Source organism: Humulus lupulus, chromosome 7 (genome assembly GCF_963169125.1).
Source record: "Humulus lupulus chromosome 7, drHumLupu1.1, whole genome shotgun sequence".
In the NCBI taxonomy this organism is placed as follows: domain Eukaryota; kingdom Viridiplantae; phylum Streptophyta; class Magnoliopsida; order Rosales; family Cannabaceae; genus Humulus; species Humulus lupulus.
This window is the reverse complement of record NC_084799.1, coordinates 51,508,908-51,531,880: the sequence shown is the minus strand read 5'-3', so window position 1 is coordinate 51,531,880 and position 22,973 is coordinate 51,508,908. Positions and strand designations below refer to the sequence as shown.

Here is a 22,973-nt window from a genome sequence, read left to right as displayed (position 1 = left end):
TTATAAGGCTTCTTGTAATCCCCTAAATCATTGCAGTGTTCCTCATTTCCTCCTCTTAGATCACCAAGAGTTGGGCACTCTTGCGGTTGATGTTCCATCCCTCCACAGATGAAGCATGGATCTCGTGTCTCGACCTTTGCAGCCATGTGGATTCCTCTACCTTCTTGAGATTTGAAAGCCTCGAATTGTTGTCTCAATGATTCAATTTGGCTTTTGACGTTGTCATCTTCCCTTAATTGGTAGATTCCAGTTGATCGTGGCTTGTCCATAGGACTCGGTCCATTCCATGTGTAGGACTTTTCAGCAAGATCGTCGAGGTACTCGAAAGCTTCATCGGGATCTTTTTGAAGGAATTCACCATTGCACATCATTTGTACGAATTGTCTTTGTTCGGTTATGAGACCGTCATAGAAATAGCTTATCAGACGCCAGCTTTCGTATCCATGATGTGGGCATTGATTTATCAAGTCTCTAAACCTCTCCCAGACCTGATGGAAAGTTTCATGGTCTTTCTGGATGAAGGTAGAGATTTGCCTCTTAAGGCTGCTAGTCTTATGGGGCGGGAAATATTTGGCAAAGAATACTTTTGTCATTTCATCCCATGTTCAGATAGATCTAGGCCTTAAGGAATACAACCAACTTCTTGCTTTGTCTTTGAGTGAGAAAGGAAAGAATTTCAATCTCACAATGTTAGTGACATCAGCTCGGTTGTTGAATGTAGCCACCACCTCTTCGAATTCCCGTATATGCACGTACAGACTCTCATTTTCCAACCCATGGAAGGTTGGTAAGAGGTTAATCATGCCGGGTTTGAAATCGAAATTTGGCATATTGTTGGGATACATTATGCATGAAGGTGTGGCTGTATGCGTAGGATGTAACTATTCCTGTAGCGTTCTTGGTTGGACTTCATCTTGATGAGCCATCGTGGGTGGTTCGGGAAGTCTCGGTGAATCGGGAGTGTTTGAACGAATGGAAGAAAATGACGAACTAGGAGAGTTTTCTAAAGTTTCTACTTGTTGTCTCACAAATCTCCCTAGTGTGTCTCTATTTCGTGGCATAAATATTTTTTTTATTTTTTTATTTTGTAAGTATTATAAGCGCAAATGTGTAATAATGTAATAAGTATACACCAAAAATGTTCCCAGGCCAATTGGAAAGGCTACCAAGGTACCACTTTAGGCCCAAGAGCTTTTCTAGAACTCCCCGAGGTTCTTAGAAAAGATTGGAGGGTAACGCTAACACATGCCTTATTTAAGAACCAATTTTTCTAAGACAGAACAAGTTTGGTTTTTACTAATTTCCAAAATTAATGTTCTCAATACTTTGTTTGATTTTTTTTTTTTTAATTTTATGATTTAAAATTTTATGCTTTTTTCGGAAAAAAAAAACCTAAATCTAGAAAATGAAATTCTAAACCTAAAAATAAAATTAAAAAATTGAATAAATAAAAAAAATTACTAAGGAAAAATAAAATAAAAGAGAAATTAAAAATTATACTACTTTTTTTATATAGAAAGAAAAAAAATTAATTTACTATGCAAACCTTTAATTGTAGAATTACCTCCCCGGCAACGGCGCCAAAAATTGATACTTTCGTCCAATGTGCAACCTATGTCTATACAATGATAGCATATTCAATTCTCATCTTTCGAATTTTGAATCAAAACCATTAAATCAAGTAAATAGTGATAAAGTATTTACTAGTATTAAACAAACATCATATAGATTAGAATAAAAAAAAATATCAATAAAAGTTCATAATAAAATTAAATAGAAATCATAGTGACTACATTAATCCCTAGATAAAAGAAATTAGTTCATAAATAACATGATGAAATTAAACTTCAAATAAATGATCTTAAAAATCAACCTAATGAATATAGATGAAAACAGGAAAACTAATTACAACAGCCTCTTCTAATCTAGGGTTTATAAAAACTAAGAGCCTCCTAAAATCGCAAAAAAATGTTCTTAAATAGCCTTCCAAGATTCCCAAGTGAAAAGACCATTTTGCCCTTCAAAAAGTGGTTTAAAATTTGGAAAATGCGTTTACAGCGCTGTAGCGCTGCCTTTGTAGCGCTGTAGCGCTAAAGTCAGAGCCAAAATACTCTAAAAATTTGTTCACTAGCGCTGTAGCGCCCTTAATGTAGCGCTGGGGCGCTGCTCCACTGTTCTTGATAGCGCTGTGGCACTCCTTTTGTAGCGCTGGGGCGCTACTTCCAGAATCTATCAACTCCTTCATGTCATTCCCAGCGCTATGGCGCTCCTTTAATAGTGTTGTAGCGCTATTGTCAGCATCCAACAACAAGACCAAGGAAGCAAGAACCTTTCCAGTTACAATTTTTTTGGAATTCATTTGGTTCACACTACAATCTTGGTTTTCTGAACAACGTAGTGTGACAAAGAAGACTACCACCAAATTATCCACCTTGATGGAGGCAGATGTATCGAACAATGCTGATAAAGGAAGGTTCATGAATGTCTATGCCCTTGGCCTATTCGAGTTTCATGTAACCGGTATAAATGGTGATGTTGAGGTGAATTTGATGAAGAAATCATGCTCATGTGGGTTATTCCAACTCTTAGGCATACCTTATCCCCATGCAGCTGCAGCAACTATAGAGCGTGGGGTGAACCTTTACTCTTTGTGTTCACTGTTTTACACCATTGAGTCATGGAGGAATTCGTACAAAGAAACCATTTACCCAACTGGGAACGAGGATGATTGGATACTTCCAGATGACATTAAGAATATGGTTGTTGGTGTACCCATAGAGAAACAACAAGTTGGTCGTCCAAAGAAGCCAAAGTTAGGAAGACCAAGGACAAAACGTTGGCCATCCAACGGGGAAAAAGATGTGAAAATGCGTAAATGCAGTAGATTTGGTGGTCATGGCCACAACAAGTCCTTATGCAAAACTCAACTCTGAGTATAATTTTTTTTGTATTTTATTTAAACTGTATTCTGTGTTGGTCATCTATTCGATGCCTGCTCGATGCATGTTCGAGTCCTGCTTGATGGAAGCCAAGGCATGCTCGATGGCATGCTCGATGACTGTCCATGTGTATTTCCTGATGCCTAATAATTCTGTTACTAGCTAAATTAACGAATAAAACTCGATGCATGCTCGACGGGTACTCAACGCTTGGATTTTTAGTGCTAATTGTCGTTAATGATTTGCATGCTTGATGCTACTCCATGTTTTCATGCTCAATGTAAGTTCGATGCATGCTCGATACATAATTTTTTTTAATAACCTAAATTTTAAGCAAGGATATATAACAAGAAGAGAATGTTCAATGCCTAACATTCTGATACCATAAGTCAATTGTCCACTTGTTTCTGACACAATTCCATGTTGTCATCGTAGATCACGTGAAGTGGTAGCCTACCCAATAAGTGCTCGATGGCGTACACACCACAATCTCCACTGTGAACGAAACATAAACTGCATTAGTAACAAAATCAACATAAAATTTAAAAAACTTGAATAATAACAAGATGGAAATCAATCCATCAAACCTACATCGAACCCTATCGAACATATATTGAACCCATATCGAACCCAAATTAAGATAACTAAAACTAGGACATATGCCTCTACCCATCAAACCTACATCGAACCCCTATCGAACCCTATCGAACATACATTTAACCCCTATCGAATCCACATCGAACCGGAAAACTTGACATTTCCATAAAAAACTACCCCATTGAACCAACCTCGAGCATGCATTGAATCATCATTGAACCCGCTCTTGGAACCCTAAGGCCCATCCTATCGAACAACCCTCGAGCATGCATCGAACCACCATCGAATTCCATCAAACACCATCGAACCCAACAAAATACCCAACCCATCGAGCATGCATCGAATCCCTCATTCTTAAACCTAGAACCCCTAATGGACATACCTTGTCAAACCCAATCGAGCATGCATCGAACCCCCATCGAGCATGCATAAAACCCACAGAAGCATAAACTTGGAACCCCAAATGACCTAATCTATCGAACCCAATCGAGCTTGCATCGAACCCCTTCTATCACCCATCGAGTATGCAGCGAACCCCCTAAATGCATACCCTATCGAGTCTATATCGAGAATGCATCGAACCCTACCTACCATGCACCTGGAACCCCTCCTGTCAACCCTAGTATCATTGAGCAAGAATAGAGTATGCATCGAACCCCCCATCGAACTATCGAGCAACATAAAAAAAACAAGCAAAAACCCACTATGAAATCAACATACCCATTCCAAAATACTCAAACAAACCAGATCAAACCATCGACCAACATAAAAAAAACCCAAAAAACAATCCACAAACAAATCACAACAATATACTCAATCCACACATTCAACAACAAAAAATGCAAGAACATTAAAAAAAAAAAAACCCAATCAATTTTTAAGCTTGTAATGTGGAGCCTAACCTTTACTCAAAGAAATCGAGGGAGGAAAGGAACCGTCGGTGTCAGAGGCGTAAACGGAGGTAGAGCCAAGATGGGGCCGAGGTGGAGCTGAGGGAAAGACGTGAAAATGAGAGGGAAAGTGACAAGGAGAAGGCCAAGTGAAGGGAGAGGAATAAACGATTGGGGGAGGGGAGGAAACCGGCGAGAGGGAAGGGGTTGGGCGGGGGGAACTTTGACCGAGAGAGAAAGTGATACTCAAAATTTGTGGGAAAAAATTATGACAAAAATATTTTGGGCATTGTCAAATGAATTGGTATTATTTTAAAAAGATTAGAATACCTAGTATTTTTTTAATTAATACACCACATTAAGCATAAAAGTTCAAATTTCCCTACATGTGAAATGGCCATAAAACAAGGCTGGTCTTTATTTGTGTATTCACAGTTTTTGGAACAGTACAACTAATGCAGACAGAGTATATGCATATGAATCCAAATTGAAATGAAAAGAAATATTGTTAAAGAAAATTTGAACAAGACGGCTATAGTAGAGCCACATGTTATAAGTTGCATGTGAAAAACTAAAGAAAAATAGGTAACTAGACCCAAACTACAAGAAGAATAGGGTACAGCCATCAATTTTGAGCAAGCATATCATGTCATGTCATGTGTTCTCTATTATTTCAAATACTCTTTCCTCCATGTGCCCTTTCCCAATTTCAAGCAAAATAAAAAAAATTCCAACATTTATATAATATGGAAATATTCTTTTTATTTGTGCATAGTTTTGTTTTAAATAAATCACATTGTTAGTGACTGATTAAAAACTGTGTAAAATTATTTTATATCCTCCTAATTATTACTTCCTCGAATGTTCTTATCCAATACCATATATTTAGATTCTCTCTCATCCAAATAATAAATAGAATATAATAAAAATAACAATGACAATGAAAAAAATGGTTTATACAGACTTTGTATTTTAATAAATTATGTTTTAGATTATATATTTTATAAAATAATTTAAATAAACATATAAATTTTTTTTTGACGAAGAAAAAAAATAAATATAACAATATAATTATTAGACAGAATAATTATATTTATTTTAAATTATTAATGTTATAAATTATTTATGATTTTAGTTTAAAATTAAAAAAAAAAAACATAAATCATGAAATAAAAGTGAAAAGGCAAGGAGGGTTGTAATGCACGTGGGGTGATAGAGGACGGCGCTACAAATGAAGTCCCTAAAGTCTGTGCTGGGGCTGGTCTGGATAGACACAAGAAGTCAAGGAGCAAATCCAACATTATGTGAACCAACCAAACCCAACTCAACCCGAACCGGTCCGAACCAAGCCGAATCCAAAGTCTAATGCGAACCGGGTTTGCTTGTGTGGTACGGGATTTTGGCGAAAACATCTGTCACTTTGGTCGTGTCGGACCCACCCAAACCATTAGTCCCATGGATACGTTTTGGTCATACTAATACTAATGAATTCACCGATTTTATTACACGCGTTTTCTTCTTCTCTCCCTTTTAAAATATAACTTGCAAACATTCACACAAGTTTCCCTCTCCCTCTCTCTCTCTCCTTTTTTTTCCATCTTGATGTATAATATATATGTATATATAACCATACAGTGTCGGTTTTAGAAGTTTTGATTGCTATAGATTAGAAAATGGACGACCGGGGTAGATTTGATCGGACGGCGATGTTGGTGATGGTCTCTGTGTTGTTGTTTCTCCAGAATTTGAGCTTGTGTTGCTCTCTTAACAATGAAGGTCAGTGTTTTGGAAGCTCTACTAGTCCATACACTGGTTAACTTTTCATCTTTGTAAAAGTATTGTTCTGAGTTTTTTGAGAGTGAAATGAGCTTTGTTGTAAAGGGTGTTTTCATCACTGTTTGGATGCAGGTTCAGCGTTGTTCGAGCTCGGGGAGAAGATTGTTAGAGACCCTTTTGGGGCTTGGTCGAATTGGAATAAGGATAGCGGTGAGAAGAACCCGTGTTCATGGTTCTGGGTTGACTGCTCAACCGGAAAACTTGTGGCCTTGTGAGTGTTCTCTGCTAATTCTACTTATTTTTTTAATTGTTTGCGGGGAAGAAAGATAATTGTGTCTAAGGCTCAAATAAACGATGATTTTAACTAATTTATGTTGGTATTGTAATAAATTAGTTACATTTTATGAAAGATTCGAATTTATATTTATGTTAATTCAGTCTATGGTAGTTGGATTGGTGAGAGAAAGAAGTCCATTTCATGGTTCCAAGTGTGGTTAGCTCAATTTTAGGATGTTAGTAGTCTAGATCGAAATGTTGATGAAACATTATATTAATGTTAAATGCACAAGGAGAAAGTGTCTATTTTTATGAACTGAATTTTGACTATCTTGTAGGAATTTGAGAGATCTTTGTCATGAAATTTTTTTCTCTTTTTTTTTACTGTTAGGAGCACTTCTGTAGCTGGAGATGTAGCTTACAGGAGGCTTTTGCAAGGGACAAGTTCCCCGAGCACACCCAAACCCATTAAAGAAGATAAAAAGGATCTAATACCACCATTTAATCGGCCTACATCACCATCAGCTTCAAACGTACCCTCAAATTTACAAAATTCCCCATCACCATCTCCATTTGAGTCACCGATATCATCTCCATCGCCATCTCCCTTCACTACTAGTCCTTCACCTTCCCCTTCCCCTTCCCCTTCGCCTAGTCCTTCACTAGTTGCTATGCCTGGACAAAAGAATGATATTCCTAATTTATCACATCCTCCTGATTTAGCTTCAAAGGATGCGAAGAAAGACAATCATATCATGATGATTTCAGCTGGAGTTGTTGGTGGCATCTTGTTTATTTTAGTTTCAGCTATTGGCATTATTTTCTTCCGAAGCAGCAAAGTTGTTACCGTCAGACCCTGGGCGACTGGGTTAAGTGGGCAGCTGCAGAAAGCGTTCGTATCAGGTCTTTCTTCTTCCTCTTGATACCTGAGGCTAATAGTTACCAATACCAAAATTATGATTGTATCTCTTCCATTTTGAGGCATCTGTACTACTAATAAAAGACTCAAGTGTCAGCATATGAATAAAAAAAAAGACTCTGGGGTGCACTCTGCGGTTATAAGATAATAAATGTGCTTCATTTTCAGCTAAATTGTATAAGCTCTCATGTTTGAGGTTCTCCATTTCAGGTGTCCCAAAACTCAATCGATCAGAAATTGTAGCAGCTTGTGAAGATTTCAGTAATATAATTGGTACTTTTTCGGGAGGCATGGTGTATAAGGGAACTCTGTCTAGTGGGGTTGAAATAGCTGTAACATCTAGTGCAGCGAAATCACGCGAAGACTGGTCAAAAACTTTGGAAGAACATTTTAGAAAGAAGGTAAATAACACTAGTTTTCATCAGCCTTTATGTAATCAAAATCAGTTTCTAATTGTCAATTTTCATGACTCTTCTTACAGGTAGAAACACTGTCTAAAGTAAACCACAAGAATTTTGTCAACCTTATCGGCTTTTGTGAAGACGAAGAACCATTCACAAGGATAATGGTTTTTGAGTACGCTCCAAATGGAACACTCTTTGAACATCTACACAGTGAGTATTACTGCAAAATAATTAATTTCACATATATTTTGTTATAACTTACAGTATACTTCCTGATTAATCTTTTTCATTGTCAATTGCACCAATAGTATCATTGGCTAACTCTTCAAGAACCACAAAACATGTTCTAAACATAAATCATTTTTACGAAATTATCGAGGCAGTTATACTTGTGTCTGTAGTTTACAGAAAACTCATGATGTATGAAACATTTGGATAAAGATAGACTTGTTCATGATTTTGACAATGTTGAAATTTTATGTTTCCAGTAAAAGAAGCAGAGCACTTGGACTGGGGAATGAGACTACGTATAGCCATGGGCACAGCATACTGCCTAGAGCATATTCACCAACTGACTCCTCCTATAGCTCATAGGGACTTGCATTCTTCATCTGTATACCTAACAGAAGACTATGCAGCCAAAATTTCAGATTTCCGGATTTGGAATGAAGTAACTGAAGCAAAGATCGAACCAGCTGCCAAGGAGCTCTTGGAAATCCCATCATCTGATCCGGAAAGTAATGTCTACAGCTTTGGGGTGATTTTGTTTGAAATGATAACAGGTAGGATTCCATATTCTCTGGACAACTGCTCTCTTGCAGACTGGGCATTGAACTATCTGAAGGCTGAGCGTTCCTCAAAAGAAATGGTGGATCCAACCTTGAAGTCATTCCAAGAAGACGAACTTGAGAAATTGTTTCAAGTGATAAAAGATTGTGTTAACCCCGACCCGAAAGAGAGACCGACAATGGTAGAAATCACATCAAGGCTAAAGCAGATCACGGCCATGGGACCTGATGGTGCAACGCCAAAATTATCACCTCTTTGGTGGGCAGAGCTTGAAATTATGTCCTCAGAAGGAAACTGAGAGATTTTGGTCACAACTATTAATTCATTTTTTCCTACGTTTATTCTTTTACCTTATGATTATTATTTTTCTGCAAGTGGCCTTTTTGTTTTTGCATTATCTTTTCTGATTCTGATTTGGTCATGTTAACCATGGTATGTGTATATGAATGTGACTGCTAATTAATGCTTGGTAGTGTAAGTAAATGTATATGTGTACATAAGTGAGAAAGGTCAAAGGGGAGGGATTAAGCTTCTTGTTCACGCCCTCAATCCTGTCCTTTCCGGCTATTTGACGTTTAAAACTTGCTATTTTTAAATGTACTGCTGAGATATAAATAAATGAGATAAATCTGCCAATGAGTTGGTGTCTGCCTCTTCTCTGGTCTCATTTTTAGCCCTGTAACGTCCCAATAGCCACCCTGCTCCTGTTTTTCGTACCTTTTTTGGGAGCTAATAGAATCATAAACAAATGGTTTGATGATGAAGGAATACAAAATTGAACCATTCTATTCTTACTTTGGCAAAAATTGTGTTCTAAAATATTGATTAAACATGATGAGCATAAATAATCATCTAAATCATGGATTTGAGCCTGACAAGTTGTATGGATAGAAATTATCTCTTAATTTTGGTATGGGTAATCTCAACTGAGCTTGAGTCTAAAATCAATTACAAAAAAAAAAAAGGTTTGATTTGGATACTACTAAGCTTGGGTTTTTTAACACCCTAATGAAAGTATAAAAATGTCTTTGTTGCCCTTGATTTCTAAGTTGGAGAAATAACTTCAATTTGCATTATGTAGGGTAAATGAGAAGAGTGAGAGGAAAGAAAATTATATAGAGGGAAAAAAAAATGGTTGTTTGGTAGGAAAGAAGAGAGACTACAAAAGAAAAGGAAGTGAACAAAGAAAAATTAAGTCCTACCAAATTATAATCTTTTGAGAGATGATATGTTAGCTTTATTTTTGTTGTGTTGAATTTGGTCTTTGTTTTTTCTTTTTGGAATTTTGCCTCTTGAGATTTGGTAGTGTTCACTTTATGAGTTTTTTCTATATCTACTATGTTAGATGGTATGGTTTTCCTAAACGACTATGACTTTAGTTTGTATACAACAGATCTATTGGTTTTTATTGTCATTTACTCGCGCCCTTTGACGTAGCAATTTGTTGTTTATGAAATTATCATTGAGTTTGTGTTATTATTGAAAGAAACAATAGATTTTTACTTGTAAAAATTTAGTTTGTTTGTGTTTGGTAAAATTTTTGTTTTTGAATTTCTTAAACACAAAAATGTAAATATAATTTTATTTTTGTTTTTTGTTTTTAAAAAAATAATAATAAACGTGTTTGATAACTTTTATTTTTATTTTTTGTTTAACAATATGAGGTGTTGATTTGAATAAAAGAAGAAAAAAAAGAAATAGTTTAAAACAGTCTAAAAAAATTTTGAAAGTGAAAAAAATTCTGTTTTCAAAATTTAATAAATTTTAATTAAAATTTAAAAAAATTATAAATAAAAATAGAGTTACCAAACACATTTTATGTTTAATTATCAAAATTTTAATTAATTAAACAAAAAACTATTTTTTAAATTGTTACCAAACAACACCCTATTATTTTCCTCTTCAATACCAAACAACCATAGAAGAAACAAACATTCTTTTCCATCCTACACCTTTCTTTCCCCTCTGCCTACCAAATATATATATATTTTTTTGTAATAATTATTGTTCATGTATAATAGTACTATGTAATGTAATGCTAAGTATAAATATTCATAATATCATTAGTTTTTAACATTAGAGTGACTTCATTATGTCAGTCCTAAAAATATTTCAATATCAAATAATTAAGTAAACACAAACAAATACAGCAACCAAGAAACAAAATCTATTGACCAAATAATTTTAAGGTGATAAGACTTTCCATCTCTTTCCCAAATGTAAGTGGATAAAATGGCAAGAGTTTATAAGTCTGCCATAAACGCAGACAAACACCCTTTTATGAGCTGCATTTGTTTCCATTTTCAAGTGGAAAAATAGTTCATCTTTTACAACATAGGTGTACTGTAGTTCATGTACAAAAGGATCTGAATCTGAACTCGTTCTTTAAACAAGGCGCGAAAAAGTAATGCTGTACAGATTCTAAATGTGGTGTGGTTTAAGTTACAACACAAAATCCTATCTTCAACCTAAGCTCTTGTATAAAAGAACGCTTGTTTTGATCCCTTACTATTGTAACCAACAATGGAGTTTCCTCGTACCACCACTTTGCTTCTCGTTTTCCCTCGGTGCATTCCTTTCTTCTTGTCTGAAAAGCTCAAACACAGCTGCTGCTCGTGCTGATCTTGATCTCTGAGAAATGGCTTTAGTGACCACAAAATAAAAAAATCTACAGGATTCTGTTCTTTCTCCTTCACCAATGATGTTGAGCAACAGACATAACAAACTAATATACTTAGAACTCAATTTTGAATCACTGAATTGTGTGCTCGATTATAAAGATCAAGAGTGTCAGTGTGGTTCGGATCCAAGCAGAGAGCTGCTTGACAATCACGAAGTGCAGATGTTGTGTTTCCCATTGAATCGTAAAATGCAGCTCGAAGATGAAGCATTTGCAAGTCAGGTCTGAAATTCAGGGCCTTCGTAAGCTCCTCCACAGCTTCATTCTCTTTTTGGTCATCCATCGACACTGATAATATGCAGTTCAGTACAATTAGTAGGCATAAAGATTTCAAAAAACATGAAAAGAGTAAATTGTTAGCAAAAACTCATCAGATGGCAAAATCAGAATCTCACCATCTACCAAATGACTTCCATTGAGAATCAGATTCAAATAAATATAAAGGTCAAGTAAAGGATTATAAAAGTTACCAGCTGCCCTGTATCTGTAAGGGTACGTTCTCAGTGGATCCAATTCTGTTGCAGTATCGAGGTCTTGCTTTGCCACTTCACGATCATCACAGTATTCAGAGCGTTTCTCATAAGCGGATGCCTTGCTTTGAGCCTTTTCTATAAGCTGTGTCATCTCATCATATGCAGCCTTCCGTTGATTCCTCAGATGGTAAACTCGTGCTAACCCTTGATGAGCTCTTGTATGCTTGATGTCAAGGGCATTCTTGTAACAGCCCGCAGCCTGATCCAGATTACCACAATCCACATATATGCTGCCTAGATTGTTAAGCGCCTGCAATATCATACATAACAATGCACAATTAAACAAGTACATTGGGCAAAAATGGCAAATAGCAAAGCATAAGTGATTCTCACCTGCCCTTTCCTAAGACCATCTGAAGGACATCTGAGAGCTTCCTCCAGCAATTGAATGACAGACGATGAAGATTCAGGATTCAAACTTGTATCGGCCAATACATATGCTTTGAGGAAAAAGGCTTCAAATGACCTCTGGATTGAGATAGACTTCTCAGCTCTAGAGAGAGCTTCTTCACGATTACCAGTGTCATATAAAATCCATCCCTCATAGACCAGCCTTTCATGCTCAGAACTACTATGATTTCTGGCCAACCGCAAACTGCGCATTGCAGCTTTCTGACAGTTTAACCTGAAACAATCATGCTTGTTATAGTGTCTAGTATTTTAAAATTCTACAGTAATCATGCAGATAGTTAAGACAGCTAAATCTATAGCTACAAAGTTTACCTTAAAAGAAGTAGAGATTGGCGAAACTGGAGAACACTATTTGCAGGGTCACTTTCTAGCATCTGATGTATGATAGCCAGAGAACCAACATCATCAACAGAAGACCATTTTTCATAAAGGCACATCCAGCAATCAGCCTGACTCCATTTCTGAACCAGACGACTGAGAACTTCAATCAAGTAATCCCCTCTAACCTTCTCACCAAACATCATGTAATTGGGTTCTAAAGTTAATATGACACGAATGTCTCTTATAGCATTCCCGTAATCTTCAAGTGCAATGAATAACCAAGCTCGCAATTCAAGACAATCAGGGGAGAGCTTAAATCCTATTATTTTGTCAATCTCCAAAATTGCGGCTCGAATTTGCTTCTCTTCCATCTTTGCTACAGCTCTGTACTTGTACGGAAACAAAAGAGTTGGATCCATTTTAGTGGCAGTGCTCAAGTCTAAATCCTTTTCCTTCCCAATATTATAAAGAGAACGTTCCTCATGCATCCAACCAGCTGGTTTATACTCTGAGATGACATAGCACATTAACTTATAGGCTGAATACTGTTGTCCCAACTTGTTCTTAGCTCTGGCAATACCGGCCATGGAATAAACATGGCCTGCCTCAACTGCAGCCTCGAAACTACGCTGTGCGGTGTTATACTCTTGTCTTTCAAGCAAAACACAACCCAATTGATGAGATGCGAGGGCCTTCTGCCAATTCTCCGTTGCACACTCTCCTAATCTCTTTAGTAACTTCACTGTCATTTTCGAGACCATGCTTTCCCCCATAGCTACCTGACTAAGAAAACAATACAGTAAGAAAGAAGCGCTGCCCAATATGGAAAATCTCCCCCTAGTCTTGGAGCAACAAAGAAATTTCATCACTTTCGGTCTACATAGAGAATTTGGGAGCCTTCGCAGCAAGACCTGCAAGCAGGAAGCCAAAAGAATATTTGCAGTCTCCTCCAAACCATATTCAATCAGAATCAATGCATCATCAATAGTGACGACAAGAGAAGCCAAGTGGGCATCACAAGCCGCCTTCATCTCATCACAACAGAACCTATTTGAGAAAGAAAGTAATTCCACAAGAATTTTTGGACTAAAACAATCCAATCTTTTAGTCCTACTATACACTTCCACGGCTCTCATTCCCTCTACAGATATCCCATTTTGAGAAAAATCAATATTTCCCTTTTTAGATTCCTTAAAACTACCATACAGCATAGCTTTAAATGGGGTTGAAAGTGTGGCCATTCTATAACGAACACATTTAATCTCTTCTTCGCCAATGTAAAACGAAACATCGTTTTCCTTCTCAAAACTTAGACACTCATTTTCCTCTAACATGGACTTATTAATTACCTCAAAAGGACCACAACAGCAATGGCAGTCTTTAAAAGTTGAGTTTGGATCATACCCATTTACCAAAGCAGCCTTTGGACACTCAAGAACGTGCCCACCACAGTCCATGGCCGAAACACCCACGAGCTCATCCTCTCTCCTCTCGAACCTTAGCCAAGCCGAGAGAACAACCTTCGAATGGACATCCTCGGCTTGAAGACGCGCCGCGCGTAGGCACCGTCGAAGTAGCTTCGGGTCGGCAAGGCCACGCATGAGCGAGTATTGCTCGACGAGAAGCAACGACTTTTTCGATGGAGATGGGCAGCCTTCGATGCGCCGGTAGAGTTCGGCTAATGAGCCGATGAGGTCAACAGGCTTGAGATGAGGCTCTAAACGGGGTTCAAGGAGGTCAGTTGCAGGGAGTCCATAAGGAAGAAGAGTTTCAGCGACTGAAACGGAGTTGTGTGCCTTGTTGGGCTTTGAGTTCGAGACGAAAGATTTGATTATCTGAGCTTCTAGCTTAGCTCTCACCGTGCCACCACGTGGGGTTTTCCCGCCGGAGGTGTCAGTGGGATTAAAGGCGTGAACTTGGGCACTCTTGAATCGGTCTATAAGCTTAAGACCACGCATTTTTACTCTTCAAGAAAAATATCAAATGAAAGAATGAATATTTGATTCAAACGTGATTAGATGGAAAAAATGAACTCAAATCTCAAATGGGTTTCGCTAATTTTCTCTAGAGAAAGCAGAGAAAGAGACAACTGAAGAAACTTAAACATGGTGTTAGTTTCTCGGGAAAGTAACGAGGAAAATGGCTTTTTAGACTTTGTTCTTGTCCCCCTTTCTATCATGGGGATATATTCTTTTTAAGGCTTAAGCAAAGCTCAGTGTTGTGTGTGTGGTGCGTAGTTTTTGTACCGGAACTATACTATAGTCGATTAGGTGACTAACTCCAAAGTCCAAACTTGAAACTCCCAAAGCAACAAGATTTTTAATTTTATTTTTTTGAAGGAAGGAAAGCAAGGAGTTCAGTTCTTCTGTTCCAGTACCCACTTTCATGATGCACGAGCCACTCTATTAGTGCCACGCCATTGAAGGGTCCCACATAAGGGAGTTGGTCAACTCACTCATCTGGTTTTCATATTTTTATTTATCTGTTTCTTCAACTGAGCTATCTCTCTTCGCAAGCTTCTCCTATAGTTCTAACAATCAATAATTAAAGTAGAGAAAATAAAATATAAAGGTGAAATTACATGTCAAGTAAAGGTAGTATTAGCATGGAGTGAAGTTGTGTCAAGCACAAGCAGATTGTCTAAAAAAATGTGTTAAGACAGGAAAGAAACATTAAAGAAATACTAAAGAGAAAGAGATAGTCAAAAATTCTTATTATAACAGGTTAATGGGTCTTATCAACGCCTAACCTTACCCTCCTCCTATAATCTAAAATTGGTTAAAATTAGAATAAAATAAAAGAGAAGTTTTTTATCTTATTTTTTAGCCTAAGAAAATGACATGTAAAAAGGCTAAAATCATTAGTGACGTGCTTGAACACCTAATCTAATGAGTCTGAAAGCTATGGTTTTGTTTCAATTAATTGAGGACTTATCACATAAGCAATTAGCTAAAAAAAATGCAGAAGTGATTTATTTATTAATTAATGAGAAAATATTTTTTTTTGAAATACGCGATGAACCATCATGTTTTGTCACAGAAACTGATTATGTATTCGGAAAAAATAAAAAACTTATTTTCCCATAGTTGATTGAGCTTGGCTATCATATACTACCATGTATATAGTAAGCAATTTTTTTAAAAGAAAATAATGATGTTAAGAAAAAAAAATTGCAGCTTTGAGTGACTAAAGGAGAAATGTCACAATATGAGTTTCCTTCTAACCTTTTTTTTTTCGTTCATTAAAAGCGGACAAAGATAATCTAGTGGCAGTGAAAATGATGGTACGAGTTTGTAAAAATTAATAATTACTATGACTAAGAAAAGAAAAGAAAAAGTTGAATAAGACAATTCAAACAAATGATTATTCTGTAACTAATAATAATATAATAAAAAATGATCAAGACTACAAAAATTATAAATAAAGAAAGTGAGAGGACTCGTAGATGAAGCTTATTAGTGGGGTTAGGAAAGGATTAGATCTAACCAAAGATTTTAATAATTTAGATTGGAATACATAATACAAAGTAGGTGTTCCTTCCACTTGCAGCGTCTACTTGTGGTTGGCTAAATATTATTATTCAAAACTAATAATAATGCTAAATCGTTAAGAAAGGCTATAGACAATTATAACAACTTGCATCCCCATATGACCTTATCTTAAAAAACTAAGACAAGAGAATATATTATTGGCTCAGTCCAGGGAAGAGAGAGATATGGGAATATATGCCAAATCAGGTCACAGGTCACAGTGTTATGTTTTTACAAAGAGCCAAGAAATGTGATGATATGGCTAAGACCCATGTGAAATTTCTGAAGCTGCTTTTGTTTTTGATTCCATACAAAGGTCAATTTGCAGCAGCTGGTACCAAAAGAGAAAAAAACTAATCATGTTTTTTTCTTCCTTATCTTAAATCTATGCAACGACACTGAAGAAGGGTGCTCTTTATAAATGTTGTGTCAAAAGTTTGATTTGAGTGTCTAAAAGATCCTTTTAATGAAGTCGGTTAAACCTTTCTTTTGATTTTTTTTTTACTTCACGTTTATATCACACACAGTCAAAGTAAGCAGCATTTAACAACACTGGGCCATGCTTTTGTTTGCCCATGTTAATTGCTATCAGGGCCATGCATGAAGGTCAAGGTGTAGCAGAGAAATGAATGTAATCGAAATTCGAAAGTTGGGATTAGATGCGATTCAAAATGAATTTAATGCATTAGACAAGTCTACAGATGAATATCAAAATATTAATTAATGTCAGCTACTGATCTGTTCTTCATAACAAACCCACATTAGTACAGTGCCATAACCAAACAATTATTAACAAAACACAGCACATCAAATAATATATTCATGAAGATAGATGGAACCCACTCAATAAGATTCCTTGGTCCACTTCATAGTCTGCCTGCCAAATTATTTACCATTTAAGTGAGAGTCACTGCAAAGTGAAAAAGAAAAAAAAAAAGATAGCTCCTCCAAGTCCAATAATGCACACCCAGATCATATATTCATGCCGACGGATTTGTAACATTATAATAATGAATAATAAAAGCCCTCAATTATAGTGTGACCCAATTACTAGTTCTTGGTTCGATCTATTTCAAAGTACCCAACTAAACATTTAATTTCATAGCTAATAGAAGAGAAGGAAATGACTAGTGTGAACAGGATCATAAAAGAAAATAATGAATGAGGAAGATCAAGTACAAAAAGAAACCATCTTTTAAATAAGATTCACATGTAATAGAGGTCAGGTCACCACAATGACCTGGTTAATCATACAAGCAATAAAAAAATATTTATATATATATATTTATATATATATATTTATATATATTGTTTTTTGTTTTTTCGAATGTATACATAACAAAGATATACCTTTCCTCTGTCTTTAGATGTCACAATCCATACTGAAATAGCAGAACGAACATGAATTCAGAAAGCAAGTTCACCATAACATAGTAAAGGAACAAAGTGTACACGTGAAGTTTCAAATGAATAAGACAAACCAAGACCCTCTCCCTGTTTTAAGATTTTTATTAATGCTGAGAACACCATAAGCGTAGGATTTGCATGTATCACACATAATAATCTACATCATCCAACTAATCAGCTTAATTACATTTTTTTAAGTAGTCACCAGAGATTCAAGTAAACATTTTTTGAGCAATTCAGTTGATCTGCCGACCAACTGCATTGCTCAAAGCCGTACATATCAACACATGTACTATACAAAATTTACGTATGAAGAGCGTTGAGAATTTATAGGTATTTGAGCCATTGTAGTATCACCTAACTATACTTTTAAAAGATGGTTTAACCAAACCAATATCCTTCAGAGCTTTTTTATGATCCAAAGCTTATATTTCTTTATATACAGATATATAAGACAAGGTCCAATCAAACCATTGTCAGCAAGGCGCTTGCATAGTTTGAGGTAACTTTCCACACTACCAGGTCCTTGGATTCTCTTTCGCAGCCCCTGCAGCACAGCAGCCCTATCCAAATACTCAGGACACAAACCCAAATCAAGCATTTTGAATACTGTTTCTGCAGCTTTATCAAAGTGGCCCCCTTTAATGAAACCTCTTAACAACCATGACAGGCTTTTCTTCTTACGCAGAGAGCTAGAAACCTCCACCTTAGTAAGCATTCTTGCTATAGCACTAGTCTCTTTTTGAGAGGCCAAAATGGCTAAAACAATGTCATGGAGGTCCCCATCAGCCTCCTTACCAACGAGCTTCATTTCCCATAATTGCCTTTCTGCCTCTATTCCACGGCCTGCACAAATATACATAGCAAGGAGTCTTTCATGAACCACCCCGTGGAATGAAGAATTTCCTTCTTGAATTGCCCAGTTGGATAAGCGCACTCCATCAGCTAGAAGATCTGACTGATATTTCTCAACAAGCTCAATACTTTCCGTGTCAAGTTCAGTTATCAACCCGCCTCTAGCAAAACCTTTCAACTTGCGCAAAGCTTTTGCAAATTCATTGAGCTCTTTAACTGCAGCTGTCATTGCAATGAGATAGCTATAGACCTCTGGTTTCAACCCAGATTCTCTTAGGTCAACCACCAACTTGACTGCATCCATGTAATTACCCTCAACCTGATGAAATGCATCGCAATTTTGTTCAAGGAAGCTTAAGAAGCTAGATAACCAAAACAAATGAAAAATAATTTCCCAATATAATAAAATGTTGAACTACTAAACAGAAGGTTGAATTTTTTTACTGTTCTCACTCTTCTTTTATGAGAATTCACCAATACCAAGTACTAACAATTTTTTTTACTCATCTAATAATAAATAATCACAAGAAAGAGACCCTGTTGGTATTAAACAATAATTCAAGAGGTTGTAAGTGTAACCGGGAACACCCCAATTTTTGAAACATCCCATAACTGAAAGGACGACAAGTTCCACAAAGAATGGACATAAACACTATTTCAATTTTGAAACAAGTGAGAACAAGTTGAAGACTCAAAATCATTAATTAAAATCATCCAAGTAACTTTGAAAAGTGAGCCAACCCGTATGCCAAAATGGTGAGACAAAATTTTACGTTGAGTAAAACGCCAGAGCGATTTCAAATCAGAAATACAATACTGGAATGTATCACTAAGGTAGTTTATTAAGCATGTGGTCTTAAACATCAAGTTAGCAGACAACACAAAAGCAAAGACCTCTTTATCCCCCCACCCCAACTTCACCAAATAACATAAACAAGAATAAATAGCAATCTATAACTTGTGAAGAAAATAAGTGAGTTTGAATAGCATGAAATTAAGAACTATATTTAAACGTCATTACCATCATCTTCCAAGCAAGATATCCAGTAGGCCCTTCCTTGTGTTTGTCTCCATCACCCTCCGAGTAAGCAATCCCACGTTGTAAAACTTCTTTCACAAACAAAATGGCTCTCTCCTTCTCACCCATTTCCCAGTACAAAGATATGACCTTCTCCATCATGCTAAAACTCGGCCTCAAACCAACACAATCCATGTCCACAAGAAGGTCAACCACATCCGCAACATCATGCTCCGCTTCAATTAGCTTCTTAATCCAACTACACATCAATGTAACCATAAGCTCCATGGTCTCCTTATCAACTCGATTCTCCTTTCTAAGCCACTCGAACACCTCTAATGCACACCACGAGTCCCTACCCTCCTGAGAAAAGTACACAAGCACAAGCTGCAACTCCCTCGCCGATAACCGGTCGTTCATTTCCTCAAGCACATCACTTGGTTCTCTGGTCATTCGCTCCAATTCCTCAATTGCCTCAAAGAAACCTTCCCCCATTTCATCTTCGTCGTCGCTGGTCAAGAACTGGTCCAACTCAACGGATTTGAATAACCTAAACTCTCGAAACTTACCCGGGTTTTGCTGTTTGCAACAAATTATGGGACAAACCCTGGCAGAAGTCCTTCTTCCCCAGAAATTCTTATGAGTTCGATGAAAGAAAATTCGGCTCCGTTGAAGTTGAAGAGAGATACACGAAGAAGACGAAACACCAAATTCAGTCAACGGGGTAAACCCTTGAGCAGAGCCCATTTCTTAAAACCCCCAACTCTACCGAAAGAAAGGAACTTAAATTCACAGTGTTCGGTCCCCGGGAAAACCAAGGAAGAAGAAAGAAGAAAACAAAATTGGGAATATAGAGAGGAGATAAGATGTCACGTCAAGTAAGTTAAGGAGAGGCATTAGGAGGAGCCTTTAAGATTCTACTTCCTGCTTTTTTTTCCTTTCCATTTTCGTAGAATTTCCCCGCAGCCAAACACCGAACTCAGGTTCCGAAACAAATACTCTTAAGAAGGAGAAGAATTCAGCAATTGAACGTAAGGAAAATACGGGCAACAAAGAAGAAAGTAGAAGAGGCGACTGGTTCTCGTTGAAGCTCCCCCAGAACTGTATTAGGGTTTTGAAATTTGGTGGTGGTCTTTTAATGGCGGTCGTAGTGATACTGTTAACCATGGCCAAGAGCAAGACAGAGACACTGTGTGTGAGCTTCTTTGTTTGGTTTTGGAACCGTTGGCTCTGGCCACGTGTCATAACGGTGCCTGCCCACCCAATCTGACCTCTTCACGCGGTTTTAATTTACGAATGTACCCTTTTGTAGCATTGATTTGTAGTTAATAGCTTATGCTATAGTTAAGAATGTGGGGCTAGTTTCGTCATCCTAGCTAATTATGTGGCTTTATTTGAGAGGTAAGTTTTAAAAAATAACTAATTTGTGAATCAACCAGCACACACGCACATTCTCGTTCTCTTTTTCTTTGATTCTTTAAATTCATCACTTGCAAATGGTTTCCAACCCCAACAAATGCTTCCAGTGGTCTTTGCGCCTTCCTTCTCCTTAGGTCGTCGGTCTTCACGGGAGACATTATTCAGGTTTTGTATCATCTTCCTCTGTTTAAAGGTTTGTTCGTGGCTTTGGCCAACCATGACATTTGTTGCTTTTCATTCTGTTTCTCTCTGAGGTTGGTCATTCTGTGAGGGTTTTAATCAACCAACACACGCACATTCTCATTCTGTTTCTACTCGGGTTTGATTCTTGTCTTTCTTATGTAAATGAACTTTATGAAGGTTTTATTTATAATTTCTATTGTGGATGTTTGGGTTTTGCAACTGTTTGACAAAATGCTTTAGAGAACCAAAGTTACTGAATGACTTTGTTTGATTTAGTTACTTTATAATGTATGACATGTTGGAGAACTTTTTTACTACAGTATAATCTGTCTTGAAACGCTTATTCATATTATTTTTTGATCAAAGTCTTGTTTTATATTTCAATAATTTAGTATGAATTATCATTTCTTTCAAAAAGGGTTTATGTGTTCACATCATTTATAGTGTTATTATCGATCTCCAAATTCTGACTCTATTACTTCATATTCTATTAATACAATCAATCAGGTATGATGTCAATTTTTTCACTATTTTCTTTTGTAGTTAAAATACTATTTTTTACACTTTTTTTTTTCTTCGAATATGCAATTGATTTTTGTATTTTGTTAAATGATAATTTAGATGTCGTGTTTCAACAATTGATCAAAATAGTATATTTTACCCAATTTTGGTCCAAAAATATTCAAAAATATTCAGCTCATCGACTACTTTCTCTACTCCTCTGAACCCCAGGCCGGGCTTTCTAGCATGGGACAAAACCGGCACGAGCCCGGGAGGCACGAACACGACACGACACGACACGAAAAAATATAGGCTTGGGTCAGGCACGACACGAATTGAAAATTTGCACGGCACAGCACGGTACGACATGGACATGAACACGGCACGACATGACAAGCCCGAAGGCACTACACGAAAGCACAAACAAACTAGCTCGAAAGCACGACACCATAAAAAGCTCGATATTTTGACATTAATAATGATAATAAATTTTTATTTGTCAATTATCTATAAATTAAAATTATAATAAAAGTCTATTATTTTTCTCAAATTTATATTTTTATAATTATTTTAAGATTTGTAAGTTAAAATTTTTAGTATTTATTATTAGATATTCAAATTCTAATAATTATTTTTAATATAATTTTGTGGAAAGTATTGTTAAAAAGTATATAAAAATATCTAAAACTATAATTTAAACAAATAAATGTATTTGGATTGTAGGTGAGTCAATTGATTGTTAAATAGGAGGTAGAAGGTTCAATTTCCCATTTTCACATAAGTGGGCCCAAATAAGGAAAGTGGGCCAACCCGAATAAGGAAAGTGGGTCAGCCCGATACAGCACGAGCACGGCACGACATGGGCCAGGCCCATGGGCCGTGCTAGGCTTACTCTTTCAAATATGGGCCGGGTCGGACCGCCTACATTTACAACTCTAATCGCATCATTAACGATTCGAGAATTGTTCTTATAATTAAAAATATTTTGATCAAAATCGGGTCTAAAGTACTATTTTGATTAATTTTGTAAAACATAATGTTCGAATTGTCACTTTACAAAACATAAAGTCCGATCGCATGTTTGAAAAAAACAGAAGGCCAAAATTGTATTTTCTCTTTTTTATATTATTCATTACAAAAGGATTGTTTCTAACATCCCAATGCATAGAGATAAATTGGTCATATTGTTTTGTTTTGTTCTTTAAATGGTATGTAAATATTTTTCTCGAAAAAATTGTTTCAAAGTTTGTATGTTTCTTTTTAATTGGCATCTTCTGAATTTGGTAGTTATTATAAAGGGAAATTACCTATGTACTATTTTTATGATTTGGTTGCATAATTATGTCATTTTCTTTTCCTTTTCATTTTTATAATTTTTTTGTTAAATTGCGATTTATTTGTATTTTTTATTTCTTATTTACTATTTCTTCTTATCTTTCTCTTTCCCGTGTCCTAAAATAGTGTGCATGAAGAGTATATTTTTTCATCCAATAATCTCATTTAGTCATTTTATATAACCAGGATC

At 36.3% G+C, this 22,973-nt stretch overlaps 3 protein-coding genes, 1 long non-coding RNA gene and 1 other non-coding gene across 6 annotated transcripts; 3 read left to right on the top strand and 2 right to left on the bottom strand.

The window, feature by feature from the left end:
- Nucleotides 1–438: 438 nt before the first annotated feature.
- On the top strand, nucleotides 439–545 carry LOC133793039 (small nucleolar RNA R71). Its single transcript, XR_009874502.1, has one exon. It is a non-coding gene; the product is annotated as a small nucleolar RNA R71 (small nucleolar RNA).
- Nucleotides 546–5,963: 5,418 nt separating this feature from the next.
- Nucleotides 5,964–9,245, top strand: LOC133792537 (inactive receptor-like serine/threonine-protein kinase At2g40270). The gene is made up of 6 exons (XM_062230446.1): nucleotides 5,964–6,202; nucleotides 6,335–6,473; nucleotides 6,870–7,381; nucleotides 7,608–7,798; nucleotides 7,879–8,011; nucleotides 8,290–9,245. The coding sequence occupies exons 1-6, from the start codon at nucleotides 6,100–6,102 to the stop codon at nucleotides 8,886–8,888; spliced, it is 1,677 nt and encodes a 558-aa protein (XP_062086430.1). The 5' UTR covers nucleotides 5,964–6,099; the 3' UTR covers nucleotides 8,889–9,245.
- A 1,488-nt stretch (nucleotides 9,246–10,733) lies between these two features.
- On the bottom strand, nucleotides 10,734–15,024 carry LOC133792535 (ethylene-overproduction protein 1). 2 transcript variants are annotated; one of them, XM_062230445.1, is made up of 5 exons: nucleotides 13,885–15,021; nucleotides 12,527–13,446; nucleotides 12,137–12,428; nucleotides 11,741–12,053; nucleotides 10,734–11,558 (listed from the first exon to the last, which is right to left on the bottom strand). In XM_062230445.1, the coding sequence occupies exons 1-5, from the start codon at nucleotides 14,491–14,493 to the stop codon at nucleotides 11,332–11,334; spliced, it is 2,361 nt and encodes a 786-aa protein (XP_062086429.1). In that variant the 5' UTR covers nucleotides 14,494–15,021; the 3' UTR covers nucleotides 10,734–11,331. The 2 variants fall into 2 exon arrangements, with proteins under 2 accessions (XP_062086429.1, XP_062086428.1); XM_062230444.1 differs by having other exon boundaries at nucleotides 12,527–15,024.
- A 2,508-nt stretch (nucleotides 15,025–17,532) lies between these two features.
- On the bottom strand, nucleotides 17,533–20,501 carry LOC133792532 (pentatricopeptide repeat-containing protein At2g30100, chloroplastic). The gene is made up of 2 exons (XM_062230441.1): nucleotides 19,349–20,501; nucleotides 17,533–18,646 (listed from the first exon to the last, which is right to left on the bottom strand). The coding sequence occupies exons 1-2, from the start codon at nucleotides 20,090–20,092 to the stop codon at nucleotides 17,873–17,875; spliced, it is 1,518 nt and encodes a 505-aa protein (XP_062086425.1). The 5' UTR covers nucleotides 20,093–20,501; the 3' UTR covers nucleotides 17,533–17,872.
- A 102-nt stretch (nucleotides 20,502–20,603) lies between these two features.
- Nucleotides 20,604–21,745, top strand: LOC133792533 (uncharacterized). Its single transcript, XR_009874252.1, has 2 exons — nucleotides 20,604–20,957; nucleotides 21,644–21,745. It is a non-coding gene; the product is annotated as an uncharacterized LOC133792533 (long non-coding RNA).
- Nucleotides 21,746–22,973: the final 1,228 nt, after the last annotated feature.

Excerpts from the sequence above, each read along its gene's own strand:
- LOC133792537 (XM_062230446.1), top strand. The coding sequence starts at position 6,100 with ATGGACGACCGGGGTAGATTTGATCGGACGGCGATGTTGGTGATGGTC. Across the intron at positions 6,203-6,334 it reads TTGCTCTCTTAACAATGAAG|GTTCAGCGTTGTTCGAGCTC; the intron begins GTCAGTGTTTTG and ends GTTTGGATGCAG. Across the intron at positions 7,382-7,607 it reads GCAGAAAGCGTTCGTATCAG|GTGTCCCAAAACTCAATCGA; the intron begins GTCTTTCTTCTT and ends TCTCCATTTCAG.
- LOC133792535 (XM_062230444.1), bottom strand. The coding sequence starts at position 14,493 with ATGCGTGGTCTTAAGCTTATAGACCGATTCAAGAGTGCCCAAGTTCAC. Across the intron at positions 12,054-12,136 it reads ATGGTCTTAGGAAAGGGCAG|GCGCTTAACAATCTAGGCAG; the intron begins GTGAGAATCACT and ends ATGATATTGCAG. Across the intron at positions 11,559-11,740 it reads TTACAGATACAGGGCAGCTG|TGTCGATGGATGACCAAAAA; the intron begins GTAACTTTTATA and ends GCATATTATCAG.
- LOC133792532 (XM_062230441.1), bottom strand. The coding sequence starts at position 20,092 with ATGGGCTCTGCTCAAGGGTTTACCCCGTTGACTGAATTTGGTGTTTCG. Across the intron at positions 18,647-19,348 it reads ATCTTGCTTGGAAGATGATG|GTTGAGGGTAATTACATGGA; the intron begins GTAATGACGTTT and ends GCATTTCATCAG.